The sequence below is a fragment of the Artibeus jamaicensis genome, unplaced genomic scaffold, assembly GCF_021234435.1.
Source record: "Artibeus jamaicensis isolate MK-2021 breed Jamaican fruit bat unplaced genomic scaffold, CSHL_Jam_final scaffold_1019, whole genome shotgun sequence".
NCBI lineage: Eukaryota > Metazoa > Chordata > Mammalia > Chiroptera > Phyllostomidae > Artibeus > Artibeus jamaicensis.
The window spans coordinates 19,372,260-19,399,476 of record NW_026522025.1 but is presented as its reverse complement, the minus strand read 5'-3'; the positions used below and the strand labels follow the sequence as shown (position 1 = coordinate 19,399,476).

Below are 27,217 nucleotides of genomic sequence, written 5' to 3'. Positions count from 1 at the left end.
AACCAATGACAATGACAGATTGTAAAGAACACTATAACAAAGAAACTATAAGAAAAAGAGGAGCGAGAAGGGACAAAGGGCTGTGGAAACAAATGGTTATTTCAATAAGATAGGCACCCAGAATAACTGATCATCTTTAAGATGATCAGTGTCATCAAGGACACAATGTTTTAAAACACAAATTTAACCTTTTAGCATTCACTCCAAAATTTACATTTCAGTGTTTCTTCTTTCTGGTAAGTTTTCAGGGTGGAGGACTTCACTGTAAAGAGGTTAGTCAAACAGAACACCAGAACTACAGAATCACTTTTGTTTTATTTTTTTCTCGCTTGGCCTGGGAAACATATTTGAAGGACAGATCTAGTGATTGAGTGCATAATTCAAATAAATATATTAAAACCTTTAAAAAACGTTTGGTAATGCACCTATACCTTCAGAGAATGAGTGGGAGCACACTTGGGGCACTCTAAAACACTAATTTTACATCCCGTCTAAGCAATGTTGTGGTTACAATAAATGCTGAACTGATTTACTGGTTTCTTTTATACTATGTGAGTGTCTAACTAAATAAGTGGTACATAGTTTGGAATAAATACTCCATCCAGCTTTTAGCCCTGGCAGCCTGAAATCCCTCCAAACAGATTGGTATCTGTGGTGTTTCATGGACTATTACAACTTAAGAACTCAATGGGGCATTTCATTGATTCCAGTGAGCCAATGTAAATGTACAGATCCAAATAGTCCATGTCTTGAATTTACAGTTCAAATAACCATCAAATACATCCTCTAATGGTTCTCCATATCATGTGTGACCCAGCCTTGCATCTACTGACATTTAGTATAGATGTAAACTTTATTTTATTTATTATTTCTGAAAATCATCTGAGCAGACTTTTAGTAAAATAAAACTATGTTTATATGATTCCTGTGATGTATAGATTATTCACCCTTGTCTTGATTTTTTAATGGTTATATTCCAGACTACAAGATCAATTCTTGGAAGAAATTTTATTTCAATCAGTGAAAGCTGCTCATTGAACAAACAAAAATTTATTTATATAGCACAGAAAATAAGAACACATTAATAATAATAATAATAATAATAATAATAATAAAGCTATGCCGCCTCTCACAAACTAAATTACCCATTATACTGTAAATAGTAAGGACTAACATGAAATGATTGGCTGAGTGGGAGTCATTAGAATTTGGTTTTCATATGTATTCTAAGATTCTCCTTGCTGATATCGCCTTACCCCTGCTGGAGAACACTGTCATAGATGACTCAGATCGGGGGAGGCAGTTGGGACAGGTCAGGCCACATAATTTTTGGAGAGACTGAGACAATAAAAGGTTTAAATTACCTTTAGAGAATTTAAATATATAGATGCATTTAAATACATATCATTCTCTCATCATTAAATCAATTGAACAGGAGGTGAGGACAGGACATACCAGGTAGCAGTTGAATTTGAGATCCTTGAATAATTAAAGTCAAGCAGGTTATTAATTTGAGAGATCAAGAGTGATTTCTTTTAAAGTATCGGGGAATTTTACAAAACATGTAATCCTAACACAACCTTTAAATCTACTTTTAATCTATATTGTGGAGAGCTGCTGGTATTTTATAATCTCCTTAACTGGTGATATACAACAAATAATTTTAAACTCATTTGTAAAGTCTTGTATATCCTCAATTAGACTCCCAATTAGGAGAGAGATTATTCTGTGATTTAGTATGAAATCTAGAACTTCTGTCTTTTGCTATTTTTGTTTTTGGTGTCATGATAATGTTATAATAATTATTTTCTGCCAATGAAACAATTTTACATTTAGTTGAATAATGTATGTCTTTATTACTCTGCTCTTGTCACAAATAAATAATGTACACAGAAATCCAAAACACTTATTAAAATTCATAGATATTTAGTGAGTTAAAATATTCGTAGATATTTAGTGATAATTTAGAGATTGATTGAACACATTTGCTCATTTTTAAAGACATCACTTAAGGTAAATTTCTTTAAAAAGAGCTTTGATAAAGTTTGGATTAAAGTAGATAGAAAAGGAACATGCATCTAGAACAGTAAGTTATTTTAACTCTCCTCATTTTTTTTGTATGCTAGAGTGCAGCATATTGGACATGCCATAAGACACACTGCTTTGTCATTCACAAAGCCCAACAGAGTCCTTCCCACCTGTGTGTGTGCCTCATTTACACACCAATGGTAACCCAGGGAGAGCTACCAGAACTGGATGGTCTTAAGAAGCCTAAGATACCACTATTCCCCCCTGCTTCAGCTGCCCAGCGGAGAAGCATGTCGAGTTTCCTTTAGCCTGATGCTCCCTGGAATCGTCCCAAACCCTTCCCCACTACCATGGAGGTAGACCTGACAAATACCTCCATTTACATTGTTCCATATCGAGGTTATCATTAGTTTTTCTCCATTATAAACACCACATTGAATAGCTTTGTGCATAAAATGTCCCACATGCTTCACATTAAAAAATAATAAAAAGAAGAAACCAATCTCTGTCCATTTGAACCCAGAAGGCATACCTAGTAGATACGTGTTACTCATGTAAAATGGTAAAGTAAAATGTGGAAAATATTTATTTTATCTTAGTTATATACCCTTCTGCCTCCTTTTAATTTTAAGTTCTTTCAGGACAAGGATTATACTTTGAAATTTTTACATTTCTTGTGTGTCTAGAATTAGCCTTTCATCATACTCTATAGAAGCCTTAAACTGAGGATGCAATGGCTTTGACTATTCAGTGAAGCAACATCTGTTTTTACCTTCACAAACTACAGGGCACGTAAAGGCTTTCATTGCCTGCGCCTGCCTCCTTACACACGGTATCTGCTATCAACAGGTGACGCATTCTGCAGAGAAGAGGCTTGCCACAGGGATTTTCCTTTACTAGCCTCCTCTTTCCACATGTTCCTTCCCTGTGTCATATCCTCAATTATGATGCCCCGAGAGGTGATTGCAATCACTGAGATGACATGTCACACCTGGAATTCAACACTCTTTCCCCACCACGCAATTTTCCCTAGTTCCTAAGTTTATGACTAAGGAACTATATTGGTTTTTTTGAAGTCAAATATTGTGCTTAATGTTAGTTTATCACACTATGTTTACTGCTTAAAATATAAGTAAATGTGTAATATAAAGTGAAACATATTTAACTTATATGTATATATAAGATGAAACTAAACTATTTGAAATCAGATAGAATTGAGAAAATAATGTAATTAAAAGGCTAGAATGCATGGTCTTATGATACTTCATCACTACTTTTAAATAATCACTTGTATTTTTAAAATATACAAAGAAACTAGCCAAGCTCTGCTGATCTCTGTGTATTATATTCTATATAAAGGAAAAAGTGATCTCTAACTTTTTAATTCTATTTTCTGAAGAGTCTGCATTGGTTTATATGCACACTGTTTGCATGTCTATGTGTTTGTGTATGTGTGACACATATCTTATATTTCAGAGTTTATTATGTCAAATCTATACCTGCATCCACATAGTCAATGATATTCCTGTTTACTATTATAAATTTATTTTTATTAACTCTCATGTTCTCAGTAGTAAGTCATTCACATATTTCCTTACTTTCTTAGTATGGTATTTTAATGTCTCTATTTTTGTTCTGTTTCAGTTAAGCTAAAAAGAATATCTTCTGGAATGATTTTTGTTTTTTATTATTTTCCCAAGAAGAGCTCACTGAAGAGTTTAATGATAATATGTTTTAAATGCCAATTAAAATGTCATTTAGAAACATTACAATTGTATATCATTTTGGAAGAAGCCTTTTATTCAATCATAGCAACCATTACATATACTGAAATTCTTTATATTTGAAATCATTATTCTAGATTTTCTTGTAGTAGGGTTATAGTTTCATTGAAAACAATCAAAGATAATATTCAAAGTATAGATGATTTAATTTATCCTTATGACAGATTTTAGTTACTGTGTTTTTTTAAATAACTGTGAAATCTCTTGCATAAAGAAACTAAGAATCTAATAATTAACAAATTCTATTTTTCTTATAATTATCAAGGTATCTAGTTGCTATCTGTTTAGCTTTAACTAGGAACTTTTGCATACTACAATTTTTATATAGAAAACCAAAATTTATGGCAGTTATACACTCTCAAAGTGATGAAGTGCTACTGAGAGCCATTTCAAGGCATGGGAGAAAGACAGTACTGAAAGTAACGCAATGCAATGTATGTCTTCTAAGGTATCTAATAATAAGAGCTAACACCAATGCCAGGTTCTGTTCTAAGTCCTGTAACATGTCCTGACTTGCTCGATTCTCACAGCAGCTATGTGAAGTTTGTACTATTATCTCCAGCTCCCAGATGGAAACAGATGGATACACTGAGACTGAGACATGTTAAATAACTTGCCCTAGATAACACACCAGCCAGTAGAGGACCCAGATTCATATCCATGGTGTTTGACATTTAAGTGAGATGATTTGGTATTTGAGAAAATAATAGACATTTTCATCTGAGGCATTCATTCAGAGATTTTCTTTTTCAACATTTCTAAAGTGTATTCCATGATCGGTAATTCCACCAAGTGTTCTGGGGTAAAGCTTCCATAGTCTAATAATTCAAGGAAAAATAAAGAATGTATCATAACATTTTCCCCTTTATTCCTTGAGCTGTGCATTGGGCATAACAGAGGTTCTAAGAAAAAGAACCTCTCCAAGTGAGTTGGTTTCAACCAGTGATTTCTAGCCATTACTGACAAGACAACTTTTGTTGAACACATGTCTCCGAGTTCTTGGGAATAGTGCTGCTTTGAACATAAATGCTGAGAATCTCCAGCTCTACTATTTGGCAGATAGAAAACTGAGGCCCAAAATGCCCTCAGGACCCTGAGATCTTACCTTCCAATCCTGTACACATTTTCCTCTCACTCAGCTCTTAAATCAGCCTGTAGGCATAACTGTTCTGCTCTTTTAAGTTTCTTCCAGATTTTCATTTTGTTTAATCTTCTCATCAAGAAAGCCATCATATAGTGAAGATACATGAATAAAATAGACAGAATGACTATATTCTAGCTTACTTAATGCAAAATATTTACAATCAAATTTCAATTTAGGCAATGTTTAAACATTTTTGTCATTAAAGACTCCATTTACTTTAAAATATTATATATCTAAAAATTAGAGAAAATAAGACTAACCAACAAATAACAATAACAACAACAAAAAACCTCTCTAGGAGAGTCCTGAGGATGCGGAGAATCTATTTTGGGGGTAATGGTCATAGGTCATATGTACATTTCACCACCACAGCTTTGCTGCATGTTATCATGGAGTTACCATAGATAGACCAACAGATGATTATATATTCTTTCTGACCATTGCATGTTTTACCATTTCAGTTCCTCCGAAGATATATGACATCTCAAGTGATATGACCATCAATGAAGGAACCAATGTCACCCTTATTTGTTTGGCCACTGGGAAACCAGAGCCTTCCATTTCTTGGCGGCACATCTCCCCATCAGGTAAAGCAGAACATGTCAGTGCTGTTTGTGCTGTGCAGTATTCTCCTGTAACCTCACTTGTTCCAAGCTTGAGTCAACTTATTCCCTTTACATCTTACTCATGAGGACATCAGGATGCATATTTTTATATCTCTTCTTCATACCTAAAAACGTGTAGTTCACCAAAGTTAAGTGAACATTATCAGGCAGAGCCCAGAATAGAATCTATGACTCTTGATTGTTAATCCAGTTATTTTCATTTTAGTATACTGGACAATCACAAATCAATAGAGAAAAGGCCCAAATGGAAATATTACAAGAGAAATATTTTCATTTCAATGGTGTAAGACTTTTATTCTGTTGGCATTCACACATTAATAGACCAGCATGAGCTGCTGAGGTAATCAGCAGAGAATCACATTATACAAATTATGAGGTTGCAGTGTCTAATTTGAAAGTGCAGGTAAGAATCAAGGATATAGTAGTTAGAATTAAATTTTAACTGATGAGGGGTCTAAAAACCCAAGAGTGTAAGTGACTTGAACAAGATCACATAACTACGTGGAATGAGGGGACATAATATGTGTTCAGATTTCAGTGCACAGCCTCCTACCTGGGAGTGGTTGTCTGCTTTGGGAAGTTGAGGATAATCATCATCAAAACACTTGTTTTCACAGCAAGAAGTTGAACAGAATCAACTTGTGTAAAATTTTAGTATTTCAACTACATAGCTTTGAATGTACCATGAAAGTGAAGGTGGTGCTTTTAATGAACAGGTTGCTACAATGTTTCAGGTAATGAAAATTGGTTCTATTTGTTTTATATTTTTAGTGGAAATCACTTCAACAAGGCTGTTGTGATGAAAATGCTTTTAAAGAAATCAGAAAGGCACATTTTATGTATCCGTAGCCAGAGTACAACTAGAACATCTATTTGTTCTGCTAATGCTTTCTTTAATATCACTTATCCTTAAGTGTCTTTCAGTTTCCTCAGTTATGCAGTAGATCTAATGAGACTTACTCACATCATATGCTTAGTATTGCTATTAATGTGAGAAAAAAATCAATGTAATAGCAGTATACACTTATATAATATGCATTATGGCCTCTATAATATTTCCGAAACACAAGTGTACTCCTGACTGCCAACACTTCACTCTCTAGAGTGGCTACAGAATCATAGAAGCTGGTATGTGAGCACTAAAGTAGTGGCAGGCTCTGTGGGATGGGAGACAAACCCAGGACTAACAGTTAGGATATGTGTGCTCCTACTTCAACGTCCCTATTCATCTGTTCAGCCAGCTCTAATGCAAATCTCTTACCCTCAGTTACGCTGAGTTAGCGTCCCACTTTCCAAAAATCAAATGATAATAACCCCTGGCTATTGTAAGACACAAAGTGGATAATAGGCATAAATGTGCTTTAAAAAGTGTAAGGTGCTATGCAAATGTATGACTGATTCTTAGCCATCTTTCCAGGGATTTAAATCTGGTATGGTAATATATTTTCTGTAAGAACAAAACCCATAGTTTACATCTTTGTATAATTTAAGATTAATATGTTGGATTGTACTCTCCTGCTTTTCAGTGCTTGTTGTTATGCATATTTTTAAAGTACTTGGATGCATTCTTAGTTTAATTAAATAGCGTGAATGTTGGTTAGTGAAGTTATTAGAATAATGATAATGGATAACATTATGAAGCTGAAAGAAGACAGATTGGGTTTATGAGTTGAACTGTGCATAGATTTGTCTTCCTCATCCTTGCATACAGAGAAAATTATTAGTAAAATTAGCATAAATATTAGTTATTATCCAATGAATAGTTAGACATGCTTATATTTTTATAAATGCATCTAATAATTTCAAATTATAATTTGTTAATGATCTGTATTCAAATGCACAGCGCTGTCCCGTTTCTGGTTTAAGTAACATCTGATAATTCTCTTAGCTTTTGTCAACTTATATATTTATACTTGAATTCAAAATTGTCGAATTCACTGATATGTTTAATTTTACCTAAGAAATGTCAATATTTTATATGTTCCCCTCTTTTCTTTTGCTATGTCACAAAAGAAATGTGACTCAAAGCAGCAGCCACCATATAAAGTGTTTAGTGTTGAAAATAGATACAGATATATCATTAACCCTTTAATAATGCAGGGGTTACCCTGGCTGGTGTAGCTCAGTGGATTGGGCATGGGCCTGGGAACCAAAGGATCACTGTTCGATTCCCAGTCAGGGAACATGCCTGGGTTGCAGGCCAGTTCCCAGCAAGGGCCAGTTCCCAGCAGGGAACACATGAGAAGCAACCATACATTGATATTTCTCTCCCTCTCTCTTTCCCTTCCCTTCTAAAAATAAATTTTTTAAAATCAAAAAAATAAATAATGCAGGGGTTAGAGCTGTTGACCCAGCACATTCTAAAACCCACTTATAAATTTTGACTCCCTCAAAATCTGACTTGTTGTTTGGTACCTAAGGGCTATTGGTTCCAGGACCCCCCTGACAGGCACTGAAATATGTACTCAACTTCCCTATATAAAATGGCCTAGCTCAGTACATACAGTGGGCTCTCTTGAATCAGTGGGCTCTAATCTGCAAATCAAAATTAACACAGGTACTTATTGAAAAAATCTACATGTAAGTGGACTTGTACATTTCAATTCCTTGCTGTTCTAGAATCAACTGTACTCTCTGTCAACCTGAGAAACAATGGCTAGGTTTTGTACATGTGTGATTTGTTTGTCTTTTTTTACCAACATCTGTGGTAGTTTTTGCCAACTTAACTTATGGTCTATTCTCGTTTTAAAAATCAGTAAGTAATGTGTGGTCACAGAATAATAGCTTCACAGAGCTTCTCTCTGAAACCCATGGAGCTTGGACGGTGGTTCAGCCACATCGCAGGTATCACCTGAGCCAGCTGGAGTTGCTATTTCACTTTTTAGTTTAAACAACTCAGTGTGTTTTTTCCTAAGAGCATCTCTCCTAGGAAGTTTCAGGATATGTGAGCTTCCTTGGAGTTTACTTGCACCAACAATTTCTTTTTTTCTTCTATATGTAGGAATTAATTTAAAATTTATATTTAAAAGTTATTGAAATAATCACTTCAAGAACACGCTATATTTGTTATTCAATTCCATTTGGATCATTTTTTCCTTTTGCTTCACCATTTTCTGTGCAGAGAGTATATAGAAAAATACATATGTGTATGTGTGTGTGTGTGTGTGTGTGTGTTTGTATATTCATTGAATCATTTGGAGCAACCTGTATATTTCATACTCTTTTCTCCCTAGTTATTTCAGTATGCATTTCTGAAGAATTAGGACATTCTCCAACAAAACCATAATGCAGTTTTCAACTTTCATACATCTATCATTGTTATTATACTTTTATTGAACTACTATTCATTTTCCAGTTCTGTCAACTGATTGAATAATGTCCTTTATAAAATTGTTTTTCCTCTAGCACAGAGTCCAATATTTTATTTAGTCATCATATCACTTTAGTCTTATTTAGTCTGGGTAATAATTCTTTAGTCGTTTTTTGTCATTACTGAACATTGACATTTTCGACAATGCATGTACCCCTTGTTTAAAATAGAGTATCTCTCATTTTGAGTTTGACTCGTGTTTCTTCATTAGATCCTAGTTATGCCCATCTGGAAATAAATAAATGAAGATGTAACCTTCTCAAGGAATGATAGCCAGAGGCACACGGTATCCATCTGTTCCTCATTTGTGATGTTAATTTCTATTACCCAATCAAGATGTTGTCTGATTTCTGTGCAGTTACTTTTTTCTCTCTCCCCATGTTACCAATAAGCCGTAGGGGAGGACTTTAAGGCCATAAATACAAATATCTGCTATTTGTCAAACTTACTCTTAGATTTAGTATTATCAGTGATTCTTTTGTGAACCAATCTTTACCTTAATAATTCCAAAAAATTATTGCTTGTTTTCTAGCTGAAGCAATCTTGTAACTTTCACCCATTAGCACTTGGCTTTCTACTGTAAACAAGAGCCTCATTTTCCTTTATTTGTGATTAATTTGGTTATTCATCTACTTCTTATGCCATAGATTTATGGATTCCTTACTTTTTTTTTTTTTAATTAGTTCTTTTTTTTTATTTTTTTATTTTTTAAATTTTATTTAGTTATTTTTCAAGTACAGTTTTTTTGTCTATTTTCCCATCCCATTCCTTACTTTTAAAAATTGTTATGACTCATTACTATTTTAATTATTTTGATGCTCACACTGTCCTGATTTGGCCAGTGGGGTAACTTCATTCTGACTCTTGCTTGTGTCACATCATTTTTTTTTAGCATTTGCATACTTCCCTGTGTGAAAATATATGCCAGGCTCATCTTGTGTCTTTCCCACCCCTGCTCTGAAATCAACCATTACACCTACTGCAATTACACACTGTACACTTGGGATTAGTGCATTATATATTGGTTTAAAATAGATAACAGTTGATCTGCCTTATAGCAAAATTATCCGAGACTCAGAGACTGAGGCTACTTCCTGTGATATTCTAATAACCACAAGACTTAAATAACCTCAGTGCAAAGGACAAGTCATCTTTTATCTAAAAACAATCATAGAACAGGGCCAGCAATGTTGTATATGCAAATATGAACTAATAGTAAAAAATATTTATCTTAAGAAATAAATAAAAGATGAATTTGTTCTATTGCCAGAGATTTAGACAGTTCATACATATTTGTTTACAAAAGATCAAATTGTTTTGATTAATCTCTGTCTGGTTCCTTATCTACTCAGAAAATTTTGAGGTTTAAAAAATATTCCTAATATAAATTACACGATTTATTTTTATTCCTATAAGTGATTTATTTTGCATCAGACAGTACCAGAGTATCAGTGATTAAGAGCATGAACTTTGATGTCAATCACAATTAGATCTAAGATGCAGCTCTTCCTCTTAAGAGTGTAAGATCTTAGACAAAATTGTTAACCACTTTAATTTCAAATATAAAGTGTTGGTAATAATTATACCCAACTCACAAAAGTGTTATGAAGATTAAATAGAATAGTATAGAATATTGAAAAAGTTCATGACTTAGAGCAAATATCCTGTATTAACTATTAATATACTACTCAAATGTGTTTAATTTTTGACCAGATAGAATCCCCAACTCTATTTCTGAAATTGAGGGTACTATTTACAGGTCTTAAATGCAATTCACATAGCTGTTCTTGGATGAGAGTGTTATGAAGCTAAAAATCACTTTGAGTTGATGGAGAACATTTACAACCTTACAGAAACCACTTGATTTTGAATATAAAGACAAAATAAAAATTTAATCACATATCATTTTATCAATAATTCTAGCTTCAATCAAAAAAATAGGAAAAGTTAAAAGATAAATTTTAAAATGATAGGTTACAGATAAAAATATGGGATATTTTGAAAACCTCTGTCAAATTTTTACTTATTATTAATTGCTGCTTATCTTAATCTCTGTTTCCTAGTTTATTCCTATTCTTTGATATCTGGAATCTCCAGAAAAGCTCTGACTCTATCCTGCTGGTGGTTATTTTCTGACAAAGATATTATTTTGGCTCTGAAGCTACAAAAATGTGATAAACAATGGCTGTATGTCTCAAATGCTTTGTTGTCTAATATCCATATGCCTAGTGCCTTTTGGCAGAATATCCTATCCTGATTATCCGTAGGAGTTAAGACTGTTACCTAACTCAATATAATGTCTGTTTGGTTAGGTCACCTTTCGCCTGTTATGTTCTGGATTCCATCCCTTCTCATTTTTTTTAGATTCTTATTTCATTTAATATCCTCTCTAATCTCTTCCTTTCAATTAACTCCTATTGTCCACATTTAAACAAGTTTGTCACTCTTTTCTGAAATCAGCCCTTTAATACTTATCACTATTATTTAATAAGTAATTACTGGGCATTCATAAAGGAGAATACTAACAAGTGGTCAGAAATGTAAGAATGCAAATAGAAAACCAGGATTTTGAGAAAGTAAAGGAGGAGAGTTTTCTAGAGCAGCGAGCAATGGCAATCAAGTCAAATAAGAGTGAGACTGTTACTTTTGTGTTGGATTGTTTGGTGCCCATGTGACAATTCAGTAACAATGAGGGAGAAACCCAACTTCTGAGGATTAAAGGAAAATGAGCAGTGAAGACCCAGATGTGGAGGCAAAACTATGCATCCAGTTAGTCCGAATGGGAGTCTGATTTCTCTACTTTGACACATACTGTTTCTGCTATTAGCAACATCCTTTGTCCCTTTATCCAGTCAACAATCTCCTAGTTATCCTTCAATGTTTTATGAAACCATTCTAATGCATCCCAGGAAAAGTCAGGTGCTTTTTGTCTTTCATAGTTGCATAGTACCTTATGCCACTAGTTGAGTGAAACTGTTCTCAGAATTATAGTCATTGGCTTTGTTTGTCTAAGGCTTACGGGATCAGGGGCACCTTATGTTAGGAAACAGTGTCTGTTTACAGTGGTATCCCATTGTGTAGCACAGGGCCTGGCACAAACGGGGCCCCACAGACATTGCTAAGTTAAAGAATGCTATTCTCTGTTCTCGCATTCCATGTGACTTTTTAGAATTAGAAATTACATTTTGATAAGAGATTACAGGGTACCAATACAAGCAAATATTTTCTTTCTGTTATTTGCCCATTACCTCACCCTCTAATGTAAACACAAACACATCCCTAAATATGAAGCAGCCTTTTGATTTCCATTTAGCTTCAATGTGGCTGCACCCCTGTGAGATTATGATTTGCTTTAAGAAATATATATTTGGTTGTTAACCCTTGCACAGAGTTCCTAAAACCCTTGCAATTGCCTAAATGAAGAGAGCATTAAAAATATCTTTTGTTTTTGTTACGAGGTGAATCTTGAACACCTATGGACTGGAGCTGGTTGTCAAGACTGTCAACCATATAATTGAGGGGCAGAAATTTTTACTCCCATTTCTCTGATCTCAGAGTAGAGAAGAAGAGCTAGAGGTTGGATCAGTTGCCATTGGCCACTGATTTAAATAATCATGCCTATGTAAAGCCTCCATGAAAAAATGGGGCTCAGAGAGCTCCTGGGTTGGTAAACATGTGGATTTGTAGGAAATGACAAGCCTGGAGAGCACATGAAAGCTCAATGTCCTTTTTTCATATGCTGCCCTCATCAAGGTCTGACAAAAAATAGTCTGGCCATTGTTAATAAGAATGGTTTGTGCAACATTGATGTAACCTGGCAGCCAAAGAGAGTGGACTGGAATGCGCATGAGTGAACAACAAAAAGTTCTTTGTCCATGGGGGCAGTAGACACCACTGAGTGAGCATGTGCACTGTGTGGCCATTGCATTCAAAATGGCTGAGTGAGTAGAACAATAAATCTGGTTTAAATTTTGCATTGAGTTTGACCATTTCTCCAAGGAAACTATTTGGATGATTCAGAAGGCTTTCAGGGATGATGAAATGTGTGGCACAAATGCTTCAATGATGGTCAAGAAGTCTGTTGAAAGTGATCCATTTTCTGGAAGGCCTGCAACAAGCAGAACACCTGAGAATGTTGAGCGTGTACAGGCTGCAGTCAACAAAGATCAGTGAGTGAAAGTACAAGAACTGAAGGCTGATCTAGGGATTCCAAAACTACTGTGTCTGAGACTTTGACACAGGGTCTTACATGAAACATGTCATGGCAAAATTGGTCTGTGGCTTCTGCCATTTGATCAGAAGGAACATCATGTTGCTAATAACTTCATTCAACTGCTACCAATGAACCATATTTCCTAAAGAAGGTCATAGCTGGAGATGAATCATGGGTATACAGCTACGATCTGGAAATGAAGGCCCAGTCATCCCAAAGAAGTCACCTGGTTCTCCACACCCAAAGAAGTCATGGCAAAGCAAGATCAAGACGATGTTAGCTGTGTTTTTTGATCAGGAAGGTATTGTCCATCATGAGTACATCTCTCCAGGCCAAACAATTAATAAGGAGTACTACCTCAATGTTCTTCATTGGTTAAGAGATACAATACTATAAAAAGGGCCCCAGCTATGGGCAACTGGTGATGGGCAACTTCATCACAACAATGCATCCTCTCATGTATCATGTGTCATGTAGAGTGTTTTGGCAAGACTTCAAATCACCCAGGTGACTCAGCCCCACTACAGCCCAGATTTGGCACTCTGTGATTTCTGGCATTTCCCCAAACTAAAATCACCTTTGAAAGGGAAGAGATTTCAGACCATCAGTGAGATTCAGGAAAACATGACTGGGCAGCTGATAGCAATTCCAATAAAGGACTTTTCAGTGTGTTCTGAACAGTGGAAGAGACTTTGGGAGAATTATGTGAGGTCCCAAGTTTGCCCATCTTAAAGGGGACTGAGGTGTCATTGTTTTATAAACAGTGTTTCTTGTATTTTTCATCTCCTTCAATAAATGTTTCTATTTTCCATAGTACGTGGCTGGATACCTTCTGGTCAGACCTCGTATATTGCCCTACATGTCTCTTCCATATGGTTGTTCCTGAGTTCCATCCTCTTTTAATAGACTGGTAATCTGGTAAATAAAATGTTTCTTTGAGTTCTATGATCCACTTTAGGAAATTAATCAAACACAAGGAAGGCAGTCACTGGAACCTCCCAATTGTAGCCAGTGAGTTAGAAGCACAGGTAAACTTGGGCTTCGCTGTCACCTTAAGTGGGGGGAAAGGCAGTCTTATGGGACTGAGCCCTTAATCTGTGGATTCTGATGCTATTTCTAGGTAGATAGTATCAGAAATGAAATATAGGATACTCAGCTGATATCAGACAATTGATTTGTGGTTTGAGAACCTACCCCCTTCCACATTGGAATTAGGTTCAGAACCTTAACCCCATTAACATAAGGAGCAGCTTGTGCTAATGCAATTTTAGCTAATATGGTTCAGCTATAATTTATCCATTTTCTTCTGTACTCCAGGCAGAATGTGAGGTACTTGCACACAATTGCTCATTTAAGTTTCAAAATTAAGTTTAGTGGTGGGTATCATTATCCTCAATATGCAGATGAACACGATACTCAAAGTGTTTAAATAAGTTGTCCCTAACTAATATGAATATTTTTCATTTTTTTGTTTGAAATAACCAGAGTCATAGAAAAATACAAAGGGAGTTTCCATTTAGCTTTCACTCAGTTTCTCCTGTTGGTTACATCGCATGTCACTGTAGTTCAATGCCAAAACTAGAAAATGGACATTAGTGAAGTGCTAGCATACAGTTCTACACTTTGTCACAAGAGCTGATTCATGGAGCCACCAGAAAAATTAAGATAAAAAACTATTCTTGCAACATAGATCCACCATCCTTATATAATCAACATAGATCCTTATACCATCCTTTTATAATCACATCAACTCTTTCCTCTCACACCATCCCTAATCCCTGATGGCCATTAATCCATTTCTATATCTTGTTTTCTTATTTTTAGCATGTTATGTAAATGGAATTATACAATGTATGACCTTTTGAAATTGGCTTTTTCACTCAGTATAGTTCTCTCGAGATTTATCTAAGTTGTAGCATGTTTGAATAGTTTGTTTCTTTTTATTGCTGCGTGTGTATCTTGCAATATGAATGTACCACAATTTGTTTAACCATAGTGTATTATAGAATATTTTGGTTGTTTTTAGTTTTTGGCTATAACAAAGCTGCTATGAACAATCTTTTTTTCTTTTTTCATCCTTTTATTTTCAACCTACATATGTTATTATATTTTAAGTGAGTCTTATGTAGACAACATGTAGTCGTCATGTTTTTTTTTTACTTTTTTATTTTTTTATCCACTGACAATCTCTGTATTTTATTCAATGCATTTAGATCACTTACATTTATTTTAACTACTGTTTTTTTATGGTTCATGTCTGGCATCTTACTTTTTTTGTTCTCTGCTTATTCCTTCTTTGTTTTTGTTCTTTGTTTTCTTTTTCCTGTCCTCCTGCAGTATACTTGAGCACTTTTTGGAATTCCACTGGGTTTTATGTGTTTTAGAGTGTGTCTTTTCGCATAGATTTTTAAGTAACTCCTTTATGTAGTACATCATACATATATTTAAGACTTTTAATTTAAGGGTATTCATATTTTAATAGTTCCAATGAAATATAGAAACATTTTCTCCCCTTACTTTCCAACTTTTATTCTATAACTACCTTAAATATTTTCTCTATGTACAGGACAACTACATCAAATGACATTATACTTTTTGTTTCAACTGTCAAATGTATTTCAGAAAACTCAAGAGAAAAAAAGTATTATATATATATCTTTCTACTTTTATCATTGTTCTTTCTTTCTTCCTGATGTTCTACTAACACCTATGAGCCAAAATGGCCTACTGTCTATTTTCATAAATGGGGTTTTAGTGGTTGTTGTAACACAGTCACACTGATTCCTTCACATGTGGCCTATGGCTGCTTTCATATTCTAATAAAAGATTGAGTAATTACAGTAGAAACCAAATGGCCCACAAAACTAAAACTGTTTACTATCTATTCCTTTAAGAATAATTTTGCTGAACCCTACATTAGCTTTTTTAAAATAAATAAATTTTTATTATTCATATTCATTTTCTTTTTTTTATTTTAAATGTTGTTCAACTACAGTTTCTGTCTTTTATTCCCATCCCAGCCCACCTACCCAGCTCTCCCCTCTCATTTCTACCCACCTAGTTGTTTTCCATGTGTCCTTTATACTTGTTCCTCTAAATCCCTCCCCTATTTCCCCTGAAATTCCCTCCCTTCTCCCCTCTGGTCGCTTTCCCCCTGTTCTCTATTTCAGTGTCTTTGTTTTTATTTTGCTTGCTTGTTTGTTTTGTTGTTTAGCTTCCTATTAAAGGTGAGATCATGTGGTATTTGTCTTTCAATGCCTGGCTTATTTTGTTTAACATAATGCTTCCCAGTTCCATCCATGCTGTTGCAAAGGGTAGGAGCTCCATCTTTCTTTCTGCTGCATAGAATTCCATTGTGTATATGTACCATCATTTTTTGATCCATTCATTTACTGATGGGCACCTAGGTTGCTTTTTAAAAGAAGTTTGAGTTTTAAATTTTGTTTTACAACTGGAAGACATACACATTTAATGTTAGCACATTAAAGCTTCTATGATCTTTAGAGAGAATTAAATATCATTTTAAGACCAAAAATGTTAATTACCAAAAAATAAGACTATCAAAAATAAAAAATATCTAAAAACCATGTAAATTGCTGAAATCTACTATTAAAATATTTCTGATAATAGTTTAAATCGTCTCAGGTACAAAGTGGAAAGTATTGCTTTCTATTATCAATTTTGATTCTATGATCATTCCCTTTTGTAAAAAAAAGTTTTCAGAATACCTGAGTGCTGGGCCAACACCAAGACTCACACTATGAAGAGGCTGTATGTGTGTGCCTTGCAAGCTCGCAGCCTGCCACCCTAACGCTGAATTCTTTGAGTCTTTTTTCAGGTTTGCAGTCTTGACTTTGCTATTTAATGTTAGGGAGAAAAAAATTCAGTAAAAGCAGCAATTTATTCTCATGACATTTCAACAATACCAGATCTTCAGATTATAAGTTATGCTTCTATTTCCATTGTAAGTTGCACTTACATAGAGCTTTGGTGAATTTCCATAATGACTTTACATAATGGATAATTATATAATGAATGAAACTACATAATGATGGCAAGTTAAACTTTTACCATAAGATTGTACACCAATAATTTATATATGTGGTTAAAATTGTCTCTGTTCTGGATTTCCTAACAGCATTTTTAACTGTCATTAAAGTCTTCTCTACTTTTATTCAGCTAGTGGTGGGCCATGTGTATTCAGAACTGTTAATGCCTACTATGTGACTACAGAAAGCAGGAAAATACTCAGTATTTTAAGACACAACTAAAGCTAAATAATGGGCCTGATGTATGCTGCATCGATATAGGAAATAATCCACTATTCTCAGAGGAAAGTATTTATCCATACGAAATGGAAAGCAGGAAGTCTTCAAGCATCTGAAAGCATTTCATAATAGATCAAGATTTTTGTCTCCCCTCAATGGACTAACTCTAAGGTTAAAGATTGGCGTTCAGGTGTTTATATTTTAGGAATTAGATTTTTGTAGAGTCTCTAACTGATTTCAATGGTATGTCACATGCACTAGCGGAAGGTTTTATATAAATTGGTAGGTCTAAATTAGTTAGGGGCCGGTTCATAGGTATGGCCTTAGAAAATGCAGCTTTAATTTGATTGTGAATTTCACGCTGATTAATGCTGAGGTGGGACTATATGGGTAAAAATTCTACTCATACTATTGAAGTAGGTCCTAAAAGTATCTAGAAAGAGTACCACTAGGTACTGAGGATGTATAAAATGAACCCAAATAATATATAAGTATTATTCATTAATACTTAGTATGTTCCAACCACTGTTCTGATATATCGTAGGTTAACATGTAAAGTATTATGACTTCATGTATCCCATCCATGAGGAAAAGAGCATGATGTTCCTTTGAACCCAGGACAGTCAGTGAAGACACAACTTGGTTTTACTTCCTCTTAAATGTAAGATCATGTTTATCAGGATTACATATTTATAAAATATGTCATTTAAATTTAAAATACTGGAGTTTAAGTGCTGTTACTGGATTATTACTGAAATATATATAAGTATTAAAATATGTTAACAATGATTTTTAATGTAGATTCAAAATGCCCTTAACAATTATAGATGTGAGCATATATTTGTTTGCAATAAGTTACTTATAGAAGAGTTATGACCTCCAGTGTGAAGAAGTACTGTATCCATTTTTCTTCACTTAAAATAGATATATTACTGTTGAATTTTAATTATACTTAAACTTGTTTTAAAATTATATTGTTCTTTACTATCTTAACCATAATTAGGAATGATTCTCAGTAGTGAAAAATTAGATTATAGATCAATAAAACTATGACAGACACTTAGTCCTCTTGACATTTGTGTGCTATCTCTTTAAGATCAATAATTCAGGCAAATATAGCTACATAGTAGATGCTCAATAAATAACTGTTAAATAACTATTTTAGAATATTATAAATTCTTTATATAATCAATAAACTTATATTAACTGATTAATAACTTGGGTAATATGTTTTTAAAATCAATATAAACATTAATTATTTTCATTTAAAATGTCTGTGAACTAATATTTCCCAAAGAGGTTATAGAAAAAACTAGTAACATTTTATAATTACCAAACTTTTATCAAACAAGACAGTATGGCATAGTACTAGAAGGATGCGGTTAGCACTTGGACTCCTTGATTGCAGACCCCTGCTCTGCCACTCATTATGTGTGTTAACCTGGGCAAATCTGTAAAGAATTTAAAACAAAAATGAAGACCTCCAAATTCTTAGCTATTATTATTATTTTTCTAAATATATTTTATTAATTATGCTATTACAGTTGTCCCATTTCCCCCCTTCATTCCCCTCTGCCCTGCACACCCTCTCCCACCCACATTCTCCCCTTTAGTTCATGTCCATGCATCAACAGTTCTTTAGCTTCTACATTTCCCACACTATTCTTGCCCTCCCCCTATTTTCTACCTACCATCTATGCTACTTATTCTCTGTACATTCTCCCCCCTTCTCCTCCTCCCACTCCCCTGTTGCTAACCCTTCATGTGATCTCCATTCTGTGGTTTTGTTCCTGTTGTAGTTGTTTGCTTAGTTTGTTTTTGTTTTAGGTGTGGTTGTTAATAACTGTGAGTTTGCTGTCTTTTTACTCTTTATATTTTTTATCTTCTTTTTCTTATATAAGTCCCTTTAACATTTCATATAATAAGGGCTTGGTGATGATGAACTCCTTGAACCTGATCTTATCTGAGAAGCACTTTATCTGCCCTTCCATTCTAAATGAAAGCTTTGCTGGATAGAGCAACCTTGGTTGGAGGTCCTTTCTTTTCATGACTTGTAATACTTCTTTCCAGCCCCTTCTTACCTGTAAGGTCTCTTTTGAGAAATCAGCTGACAGTCTGATGGGAACTCCTTTGTAGGTGACTATTCCCTTATCTCTTGCTGCTTCTAGAATTCTTTCCTTCATTTTAATCTTGGGTAATATAATTATGATGTGCCCTGATGTGTTCCTTCTTGGGTCCAACTTCTTTGGGACTCTCTGAGCTTCCTGGAGTTCCTGGAAGTCTATTTCCTTTGCCAGATTGGGGAAGTTCTCCTTTAGTATTTGTTCAATAACTTTTCCATTTATTGTTCTTCCTCTTCCCCTTCTGGTACCCCTATAATCTGGATGTTGGAACATTTAAAGATGTCCTGGAGGTTTCTAAGCCTCTCCTTTTTTTGAATTCTTGTTTCTTCATTCTTTTCTGTTTGGTTGTTTCTTTCTTCCTTCTGTTCCACTCCATTAATCTGAGTCCCAATTTCCTTTCCATCACTACTGGTTCCCTGTGCATTTTCCTTCATTTCACTTAGCATAGCCTTCATTTTTTCATCTAATTTGCAACCAAAATCAACCAAATTGTGAGCATCCTGATCACCAGTACTTTGATCTGTGAATCTGATAAGTTGGCTATCTCTTGGTCGCTTAGAGCTCTGGGGCTCTGATCTGTTCTTCTGTTTGAGCCAGGTTTTTTTTGGGGGGTCATGTCGTGCCTGTTATATAGTGAGGGTTGGAGCCTTAGGTGTTCACCAGGGCAGGGCAACACCCCCATCACTGGATTGTGGTGCTGCTGTATGTGGGGGTGGGATTAGAGAGGGAACAATGGCACTTGCTCTGCTCTCTCTTGGATTTCAGTCCCTTCTGCCACTTCCCAAAAGCAAACTGGGCCCTTCTGAGGCTGGTTCCTGGGTGGGTGGGCTTGTGTATATTCTAGGGCCCTGTACATCTCTCCGACAAATTCTCCTGTGAGGCTGGGAGCCTCTCCTGGCACCTCAATCCCCACAAGTGTTTTCAATCGGTGCTTTTAGGCTTTATTTCTTGTCACTGGGGCCCTGGTTTATCTGCACACAAATGTGTGACCATGGTCAGCCAGCCACCTTGCATGCCTTACTGGGTCTGCTGGTTGCCACCTTGTGCCCGGAGCCTGCCTGCCACCACCTGTGCACCCTGGTCTGCTAGCCACAGCTTTTTCCTGCCACCACCCCTCTCTGCCATCAACCGACTTTGCCCCTCTTACCAGTCTAGATGAATGGTTGTCAGACTTCCATACAGTTCAATTTTCTGTCAGTTCTGGGTGCTTTTTTGTTTCTAAATTTTGTTGTCCTTAATTTTGGTTGTGCAGAGGAGGTACACTGTGTCTACCTACGCCTTTGGCTGGATTCTTCTTAGCTATTATTAAAATTTGTTTCACTGTTTATGTAGAAGTTGCTTGAGGGCAGACAACAAAAGATGGCAACAATACGTATTGTCTTCTTACATGATTAAAACCAGATAAATGCAGTGTAGTGATTGCAATTCTAAACTAGTGAGATGTTATTTTGTATTTAGTTGCCTCTATGTATAAAGTAGAAGAGGCTTGTTTACTGAATAACTATGAGAATAACTTCTAGAAACAAAAGTTTGAATTATTTATTTGTGTTCTAATATAAGGCTGTTGAGGAGAGGGGAGAACAACAAACACAATGCATTAGAAAGATACATTTAGTTAGTTTTGGGTTTTGCTGTAGAAAATAATTATAAATATAAAGAACAAAAAAGAGTCTTTAGAACAGCTATATATTATGAAGAGGTTGCTCTCATGAGTGGTCTCTTGAGACTTTGGCCTGATTACTAACCCAAACTAAGCCAAAGCAAAGTATATAAAGGCTACTATGACCAGGATAACATGAATAATAGTGTCCTATTTTTCTGTTGTTTATTATTATTATTACTATTTTTGTCTATAAATTCTCTAATCCTAGTACTATGCAAGCAAATTTCAGCCTGTCAAACTTTCCTAAGAATTTATGGAATATTTTCTTTCAGAATACATTATTTTCACCTTTTATGAAAATGTTACAAAGGGAACTTTGTCCTAAGGGAAGAGGTCCAACATTCATAAGATGTCTTCCAGTATAATGCACAGTAAAAAGACCTCCTGAATGTTGAGACTGATTTTGCCAGGCTGACAAAAGAGGCAAAATGAAACATTTAGTGAATGTATACTTTGTATGTATATTTTGCCAGAAAGATTGAGACTTAAAAAACTAGATTTATTGTGTACTTTTGCCTAATTCAGGCTATATTTCATTGTAACCTTTAGAAAGTTACAGAGAACAGCCTTGCATATATTTACAAGTTAATAATAAGCCATGCTAAAGTCTTAAAAACTTGTCTTTAAAGTATACAGGATTATGAAGCTCAATCAAATAACTTTTTATTTAGGTTTTTTTCTTTTAACCTTCCTTGTTAGCACATTTTTTTATGCTTCGTTCTGCATTAGGCTCAAATTTAATCAGGTGCCAGTTGTATTGTTCCTGGACAGCGCTGAAGCTCTGAAGATGTATTATACCCATGCATCATCACAGCGTTGTCACTCTGACGATATATTAGTGTAATACATCTTCAGAGCCCTCAAATGAGAAGCTGTCTAGAAGGAATGGGGCGAGGAGCAAATTCAATTCAAATGTAGGACAAAGGAACCAGCTGAAGAGAAGGAGAGAACTCTCAGAGCAAGACTCCCAGTGGAGTTGATTACAACCGAGTATTTCATGAAAATGCACTCCATTTTTCCATTTGTGGCATGCTAAGGAATCATTATGGATTGTGAACACACATCTGTAGGGATAAAATGGTGCCTCGGCCCTTGTGTTTGACTCAGTGGATACTGGATGCCTCTTCGGAAGGCATTTAATTGATTTGGGGGAACGTCGTATAAGCATTGCTATTCATTTAACATTGAAACCCACAGTATACGATTAATCTGTAAATTGGTCTATTAAAATGTGATAGGTATAAAAGAATGTTTACCTTTCAAATAAAGTTTTAGTTGGCACTTTTAAAATTTTCAGACACAAGTAAAGATAGACAATAGCTGACTGAAAAGTGATCAGCAGGGAACAAATGAGAAAATCAACGACTCTCCTTAGCCAGCTCCCAACTATTTCCACTAGATTGAGCTGTCAGGAATGATCAATAATTTTTATTGCTGGGCTAAATTTTTCTAGATATCCCTCTTGTGTTAACAAAGTAGAGAAACTCTTAATTTCATCATAGTGCAAGTACCTACAGGGTTTGAAGTGTTCGACCTGACTTATGTGTTTTGCAAAAATAGATTGCTTAAGCAAAACATCCATAACTCATTACATAGTGGTTCTATTATGAATATTTATTTCATATGTATGTTCTTCCAATATTATCTGTTGGACATGCATGTGTCAGACAGTTTGCTGAACACTGAATGTACAGATGTAAGAAGAACACATACAATGTTTTTAAGGAGATTACAACCTTGTTGGAAAAGACAGGTGAAGAGGGAAGCAACTGCACATTAACTAAAGACTGAGCACAATGAGGGGACATCTTTGAGAGGTTGTCTTCCAAATACAGCCTTGAAGTTGGATTCAGGGAGGCTACCGGGTATAGCGGTGCCATGTTAAGCACCACATTTATTTATAAATGCTCTATAACAGAAAGTCTGGAACCAGCTGATAAAAGGAAAAGAGTGACTTAAGGTGAGGTTAGAGATTAGCTGAGAGTGGTCAGAACAACCAGGGATTGATTGTAGACCATGGTGAGGAGATCATATTTTTTTTGTAAATGCAAAAAGAAGCCATGGGGAGTTTTTCAGCACAGGAGTGACATGACTTGATGTTAGTGTGCAGAAGTTTGTGTTGCTGTGTAGAGAATGAGTTGCTGGGAGCCTAGAGCAGAAGCAGGAAAACCACTGAAAAAACTTCTGCAGCAAACAAAGTGGGAGATGATGCTGACTTTAACAAGGGTGATTGCAGAAGAGATAAAGAAAGTGGGTGAATCCCATATCATACAGGTAAAACCAGAAGACTCTGAGAGATGAGAGATGGGGAATACCTTCTAGTTTCTGGCTTTATTAACTTGATGTGTGGACATATCGTCAACTGAGGTGAAGCAAACCAGGAGAAAAAAATATATTTTGGAGAAAAATAAAAAATTTTATTTTGACCATGTTAAGTTGTAAGGCATATTAGACAACCAGATTGAAATTTTGACAAATAATTCAGTATACAAGTCTTGATCTCAAGGAAGAGGCCAGATAAGAAATTAAACTTGTCATGAGTATAAGTCTGTACTATGGAAGCAAGTAGAAAGACACAAGAAGATCCATGATCAGTGTTTAAGGATTTGGAAATGGGAGAGCTATACTTAGGAAGAGATGCTAGTGTGAGAGGAGAAGACCTGGAAGAATAAAGCTCAGAGGGGAAATTGTTTTAATAATTAGAAAATGATTTTATGAATTGAAATGTAGTGAGAGACATAATAAGATACACACAGAAAATGTCTATTGTGTTTGGCAATATGGGGATCATTTTTGATGTTGATAAAACTATGACACTGTGGGGAATGGAGCCAGACTGAGTGGTAAAGATTGTAGAGTGTAGGGTGGAGAACCAGTGAAAAAAATCTTGTCTCTTTCAAGAAACTTTGTGGTGATGAGAAGAGAAATGGGATCTTTGCTTGCCTGTTGTGCAGGAGAGGGATACTTTTTTAAGAGAAAAAGAATAATATAACAAACCCAACATACTTATCAGTTGGGCTTCAACATTATCAATACATGGCTAATTTTGTTCTTCTATGCTGCCTACTCCAACTTAAAGGAGGATTTTTTTAAACACAAAAATGTTTGTGTTAAAGGGATCATTAGCAGGAGTAATTGCAGAACATTTAAACTCCAGTAGATCATAAAACAAAACAGATGTAGTAGCCATTGTAAAAGTGATATCCCCTTCTCTATCATGTTTTGTTCCTCAACCCAAGATGTACAGGCATCTGTCCAATCTCTATAGATCCCATAAAAAGCTAAAAACTCACAGGTGTGTAGCATGCACTGCTCACCAACTCTGTTCCCTCAGCTCTGTCATTGCAACATTCCTGTCACTTTGAGGAACACCAAGTTTCTCAGTTTGAGACTATCAGAAAAGCTTCCATTCTTCCCTTTTTCATACAATTGTCTGTCTCTTACTATGCTCCTTTGCTTTGTCCTGACACTCTTGTGTGCTTTAGGCTCAATTCATCACCCCAGGCATCTGCTGCTCTCCCTGGCACCAGTCTGAAAACGTCACCTGACAGTTTATTGCTCAAAGGAATCACTATCCTCTCCTTTCCTTGTTTCTGTAAGAGGAGGGGCAGTCTTTTAAAAAGTCAGCCTTGCTCTTCCCAGGTGTTCTCTTGCTCTGCAGCCGTCACACACTGCCAATTGCTCCTATCACCATTCTGCAGTGTTACAGAGCATATGTTGGATCCACAGAATTAAATCAGGAAGAAGGGGGAAAGTGATTTGGTGTAGTTTCCAGATAGTTAGGAAAAAATGTTGCCATCTACACACCTGTTGAATCTGATTTGGACCGTAATAGCTATACAGGCTCAGTCTGAGTGAGGAAAATAATCAGTCAAATAAAATTTGAGCCTGCAGCAGAAAAAAATAAACTTTTAATATATAGTATGCTTGATGAATTTGTTAAGTTCTGAAATTTATGTTGAAGCTCTCAAATGTTGCTTGTGTTACATTGAATCTATGTAGAGTCCAAGGCTGCTCTCTGAAAGGGTTAAAGTGGAATTAAAATTCTGACTTAGGTAGTTTGGTAATGGAATTGGATCTCCACCTTTATTAGACTTCAGTATGCATATTTATCCTCTCTAGGATTCCTTTCTACAGATGGTGTGGTAATCAGATGTAAGGAGGTTGACTGGAATGATTTCTCCAAACCCTACTAAAGCAAAGAATTTGAGCTTGTTATGGCCCTGACATAATCATCTTTAATCACGATGTCTAGACTGAACACCAAACACGCCTGGGTTAAGGTGTGCAATCAGATTGTCTTTCAGCATCAGTTGTATTATGCAATGCCTTTCAATTTTATTATTTTAAAATTATTCTTTATAACTTTGTGTCTCTAAAACATTCACCGTTTTCAAACCTATCTATGAAAGGTGATATGAACCTACTATCATAGCAGCACATCCTCAGAATACAAAGAAAGTTATATGTAATCAACAGGAAATCAGAGGAGTAATCTCCTTAAGAGTTCACAGGCAAAGATGGCATTGGCATCAGTGATTCCATATACTGAATGTTGAAAGGGCCACATGTATCTCTATGATTGCTAAGAGGGATGCACATTATTATTCTGGAAGTATTCAGATATGGGTAAAAGAGTCCTGAGAGTTAACAAACCCACTGACCATGACCCACATTTGAGGATCCATGTGGATGTAAACAACACCACTTCTTCTCCCTGCTAGGATATGAGGTCCATAAAAGTTGAATCCACTTCTATACTTACCTTCATTGCGCTTTCAATATAGTAGGTACCTATAAATATCTTGGGATGAATGATAAAACCTGAGATATGCATCTGGTGACTTTGGGTAATAATTTTATCTCTTCTATTTCCATTGGCGATAATAATGGTATCAGCAATACTCTTTTAAGTGAGCACTTATTATCTGCCATGTAATTTATATTCATTTTCTTTAAAAAAAACTCAAAAAATACCTTATATTGTCGGTGGTGGTGTTATTTGCATTTACAAGCTACAGAAATTGGGTCTCAGCTTTCAGTAATTTTCCCAAGGGTGACAACTAGTATGTTCTAGATTTAGAGTTCACAATCAATTTCAATAAACCCCAAATTCCAAGCTATTAACCATCACTAAAAAGGACATAAAGGGTGTGAAGTATTGGCTACATGAAATTGCTAATAGTAGAATTATAATTTCTGGTTATGGGCTTACTGTTATAGAATGATGCTAATCTCAAAATGACCAAGATTTTCTGGAACAACTTCTAATAATGAGAGCTATTGTAAAATGGAATTGAGACCCAATTATGTAGTAAACTCCCTATTACCAGAATAGTAATAAAGACTGCATAATCTCTTATAAGGAATACTGCCTAACTGAATTTTAGCACTCATGAAAGTGAAAGCATGCACTCATGATTGATAACATGATATTTTATTTTATTTATAGACCAGTGTATTAGCTCAGGTTGTCCAGAGAAACAGAAACAGATATTTATATATATATAAATATATACTTATATGTATTTATATATATATACAAATATATATATACATACATATATGTGTATATGTGTATAATTAACACTGTTTTTATTCTAAATGTATGTTCTATTTTCTTTTTTATTAACATATCTTTTTATGAAATAAAAGTAAGGCCAAATGGCAAAATTTTATTTAATGTATCTATAATGTATTATAGATACATTAAAGTTATAAATTTTTCTTTAATATGTATAAATATATGACATCTGTCCAGAAGATGTCTAGCCATGTAATATGGAAAACAGAGGCATTTATTGAAGATACAAAATACGAGAAACACTGTACATAGGATGATGATGCCTCAGTCCCCTTCAAAGTAGGCACCTTTCTCCCAATTGCCATTTTCCTGAATCTCACTGATGGTCTGAAATCTCTTCCCTTTCAAAGATGATTTTGGTTTGGGGAAAAGCCAGAAGTCACATGGTGCCAAATCTGGGTTGTAGAGGACCTG

General features: G+C 35.1%; 1 protein-coding gene across 2 annotated transcripts in view; it reads left to right on the top strand.

Moving 5' to 3' along the window:
- The window catches only part of NEGR1 (neuronal growth regulator 1), an 836,437-nt gene that overhangs the window by 459,596 nt on the left and 349,624 nt on the right, over positions 1–27,217 (top strand). For both annotated transcript variants that reach the window (XM_053655407.1, XM_053655406.1), the window contains one exon: positions 5,418–5,543. In XM_053655407.1, coding sequence (XP_053511382.1) covers positions 5,418–5,543 — 126 coding nt within the window. The remainder of the gene's footprint in view (positions 1–5,417; positions 5,544–27,217) is intronic.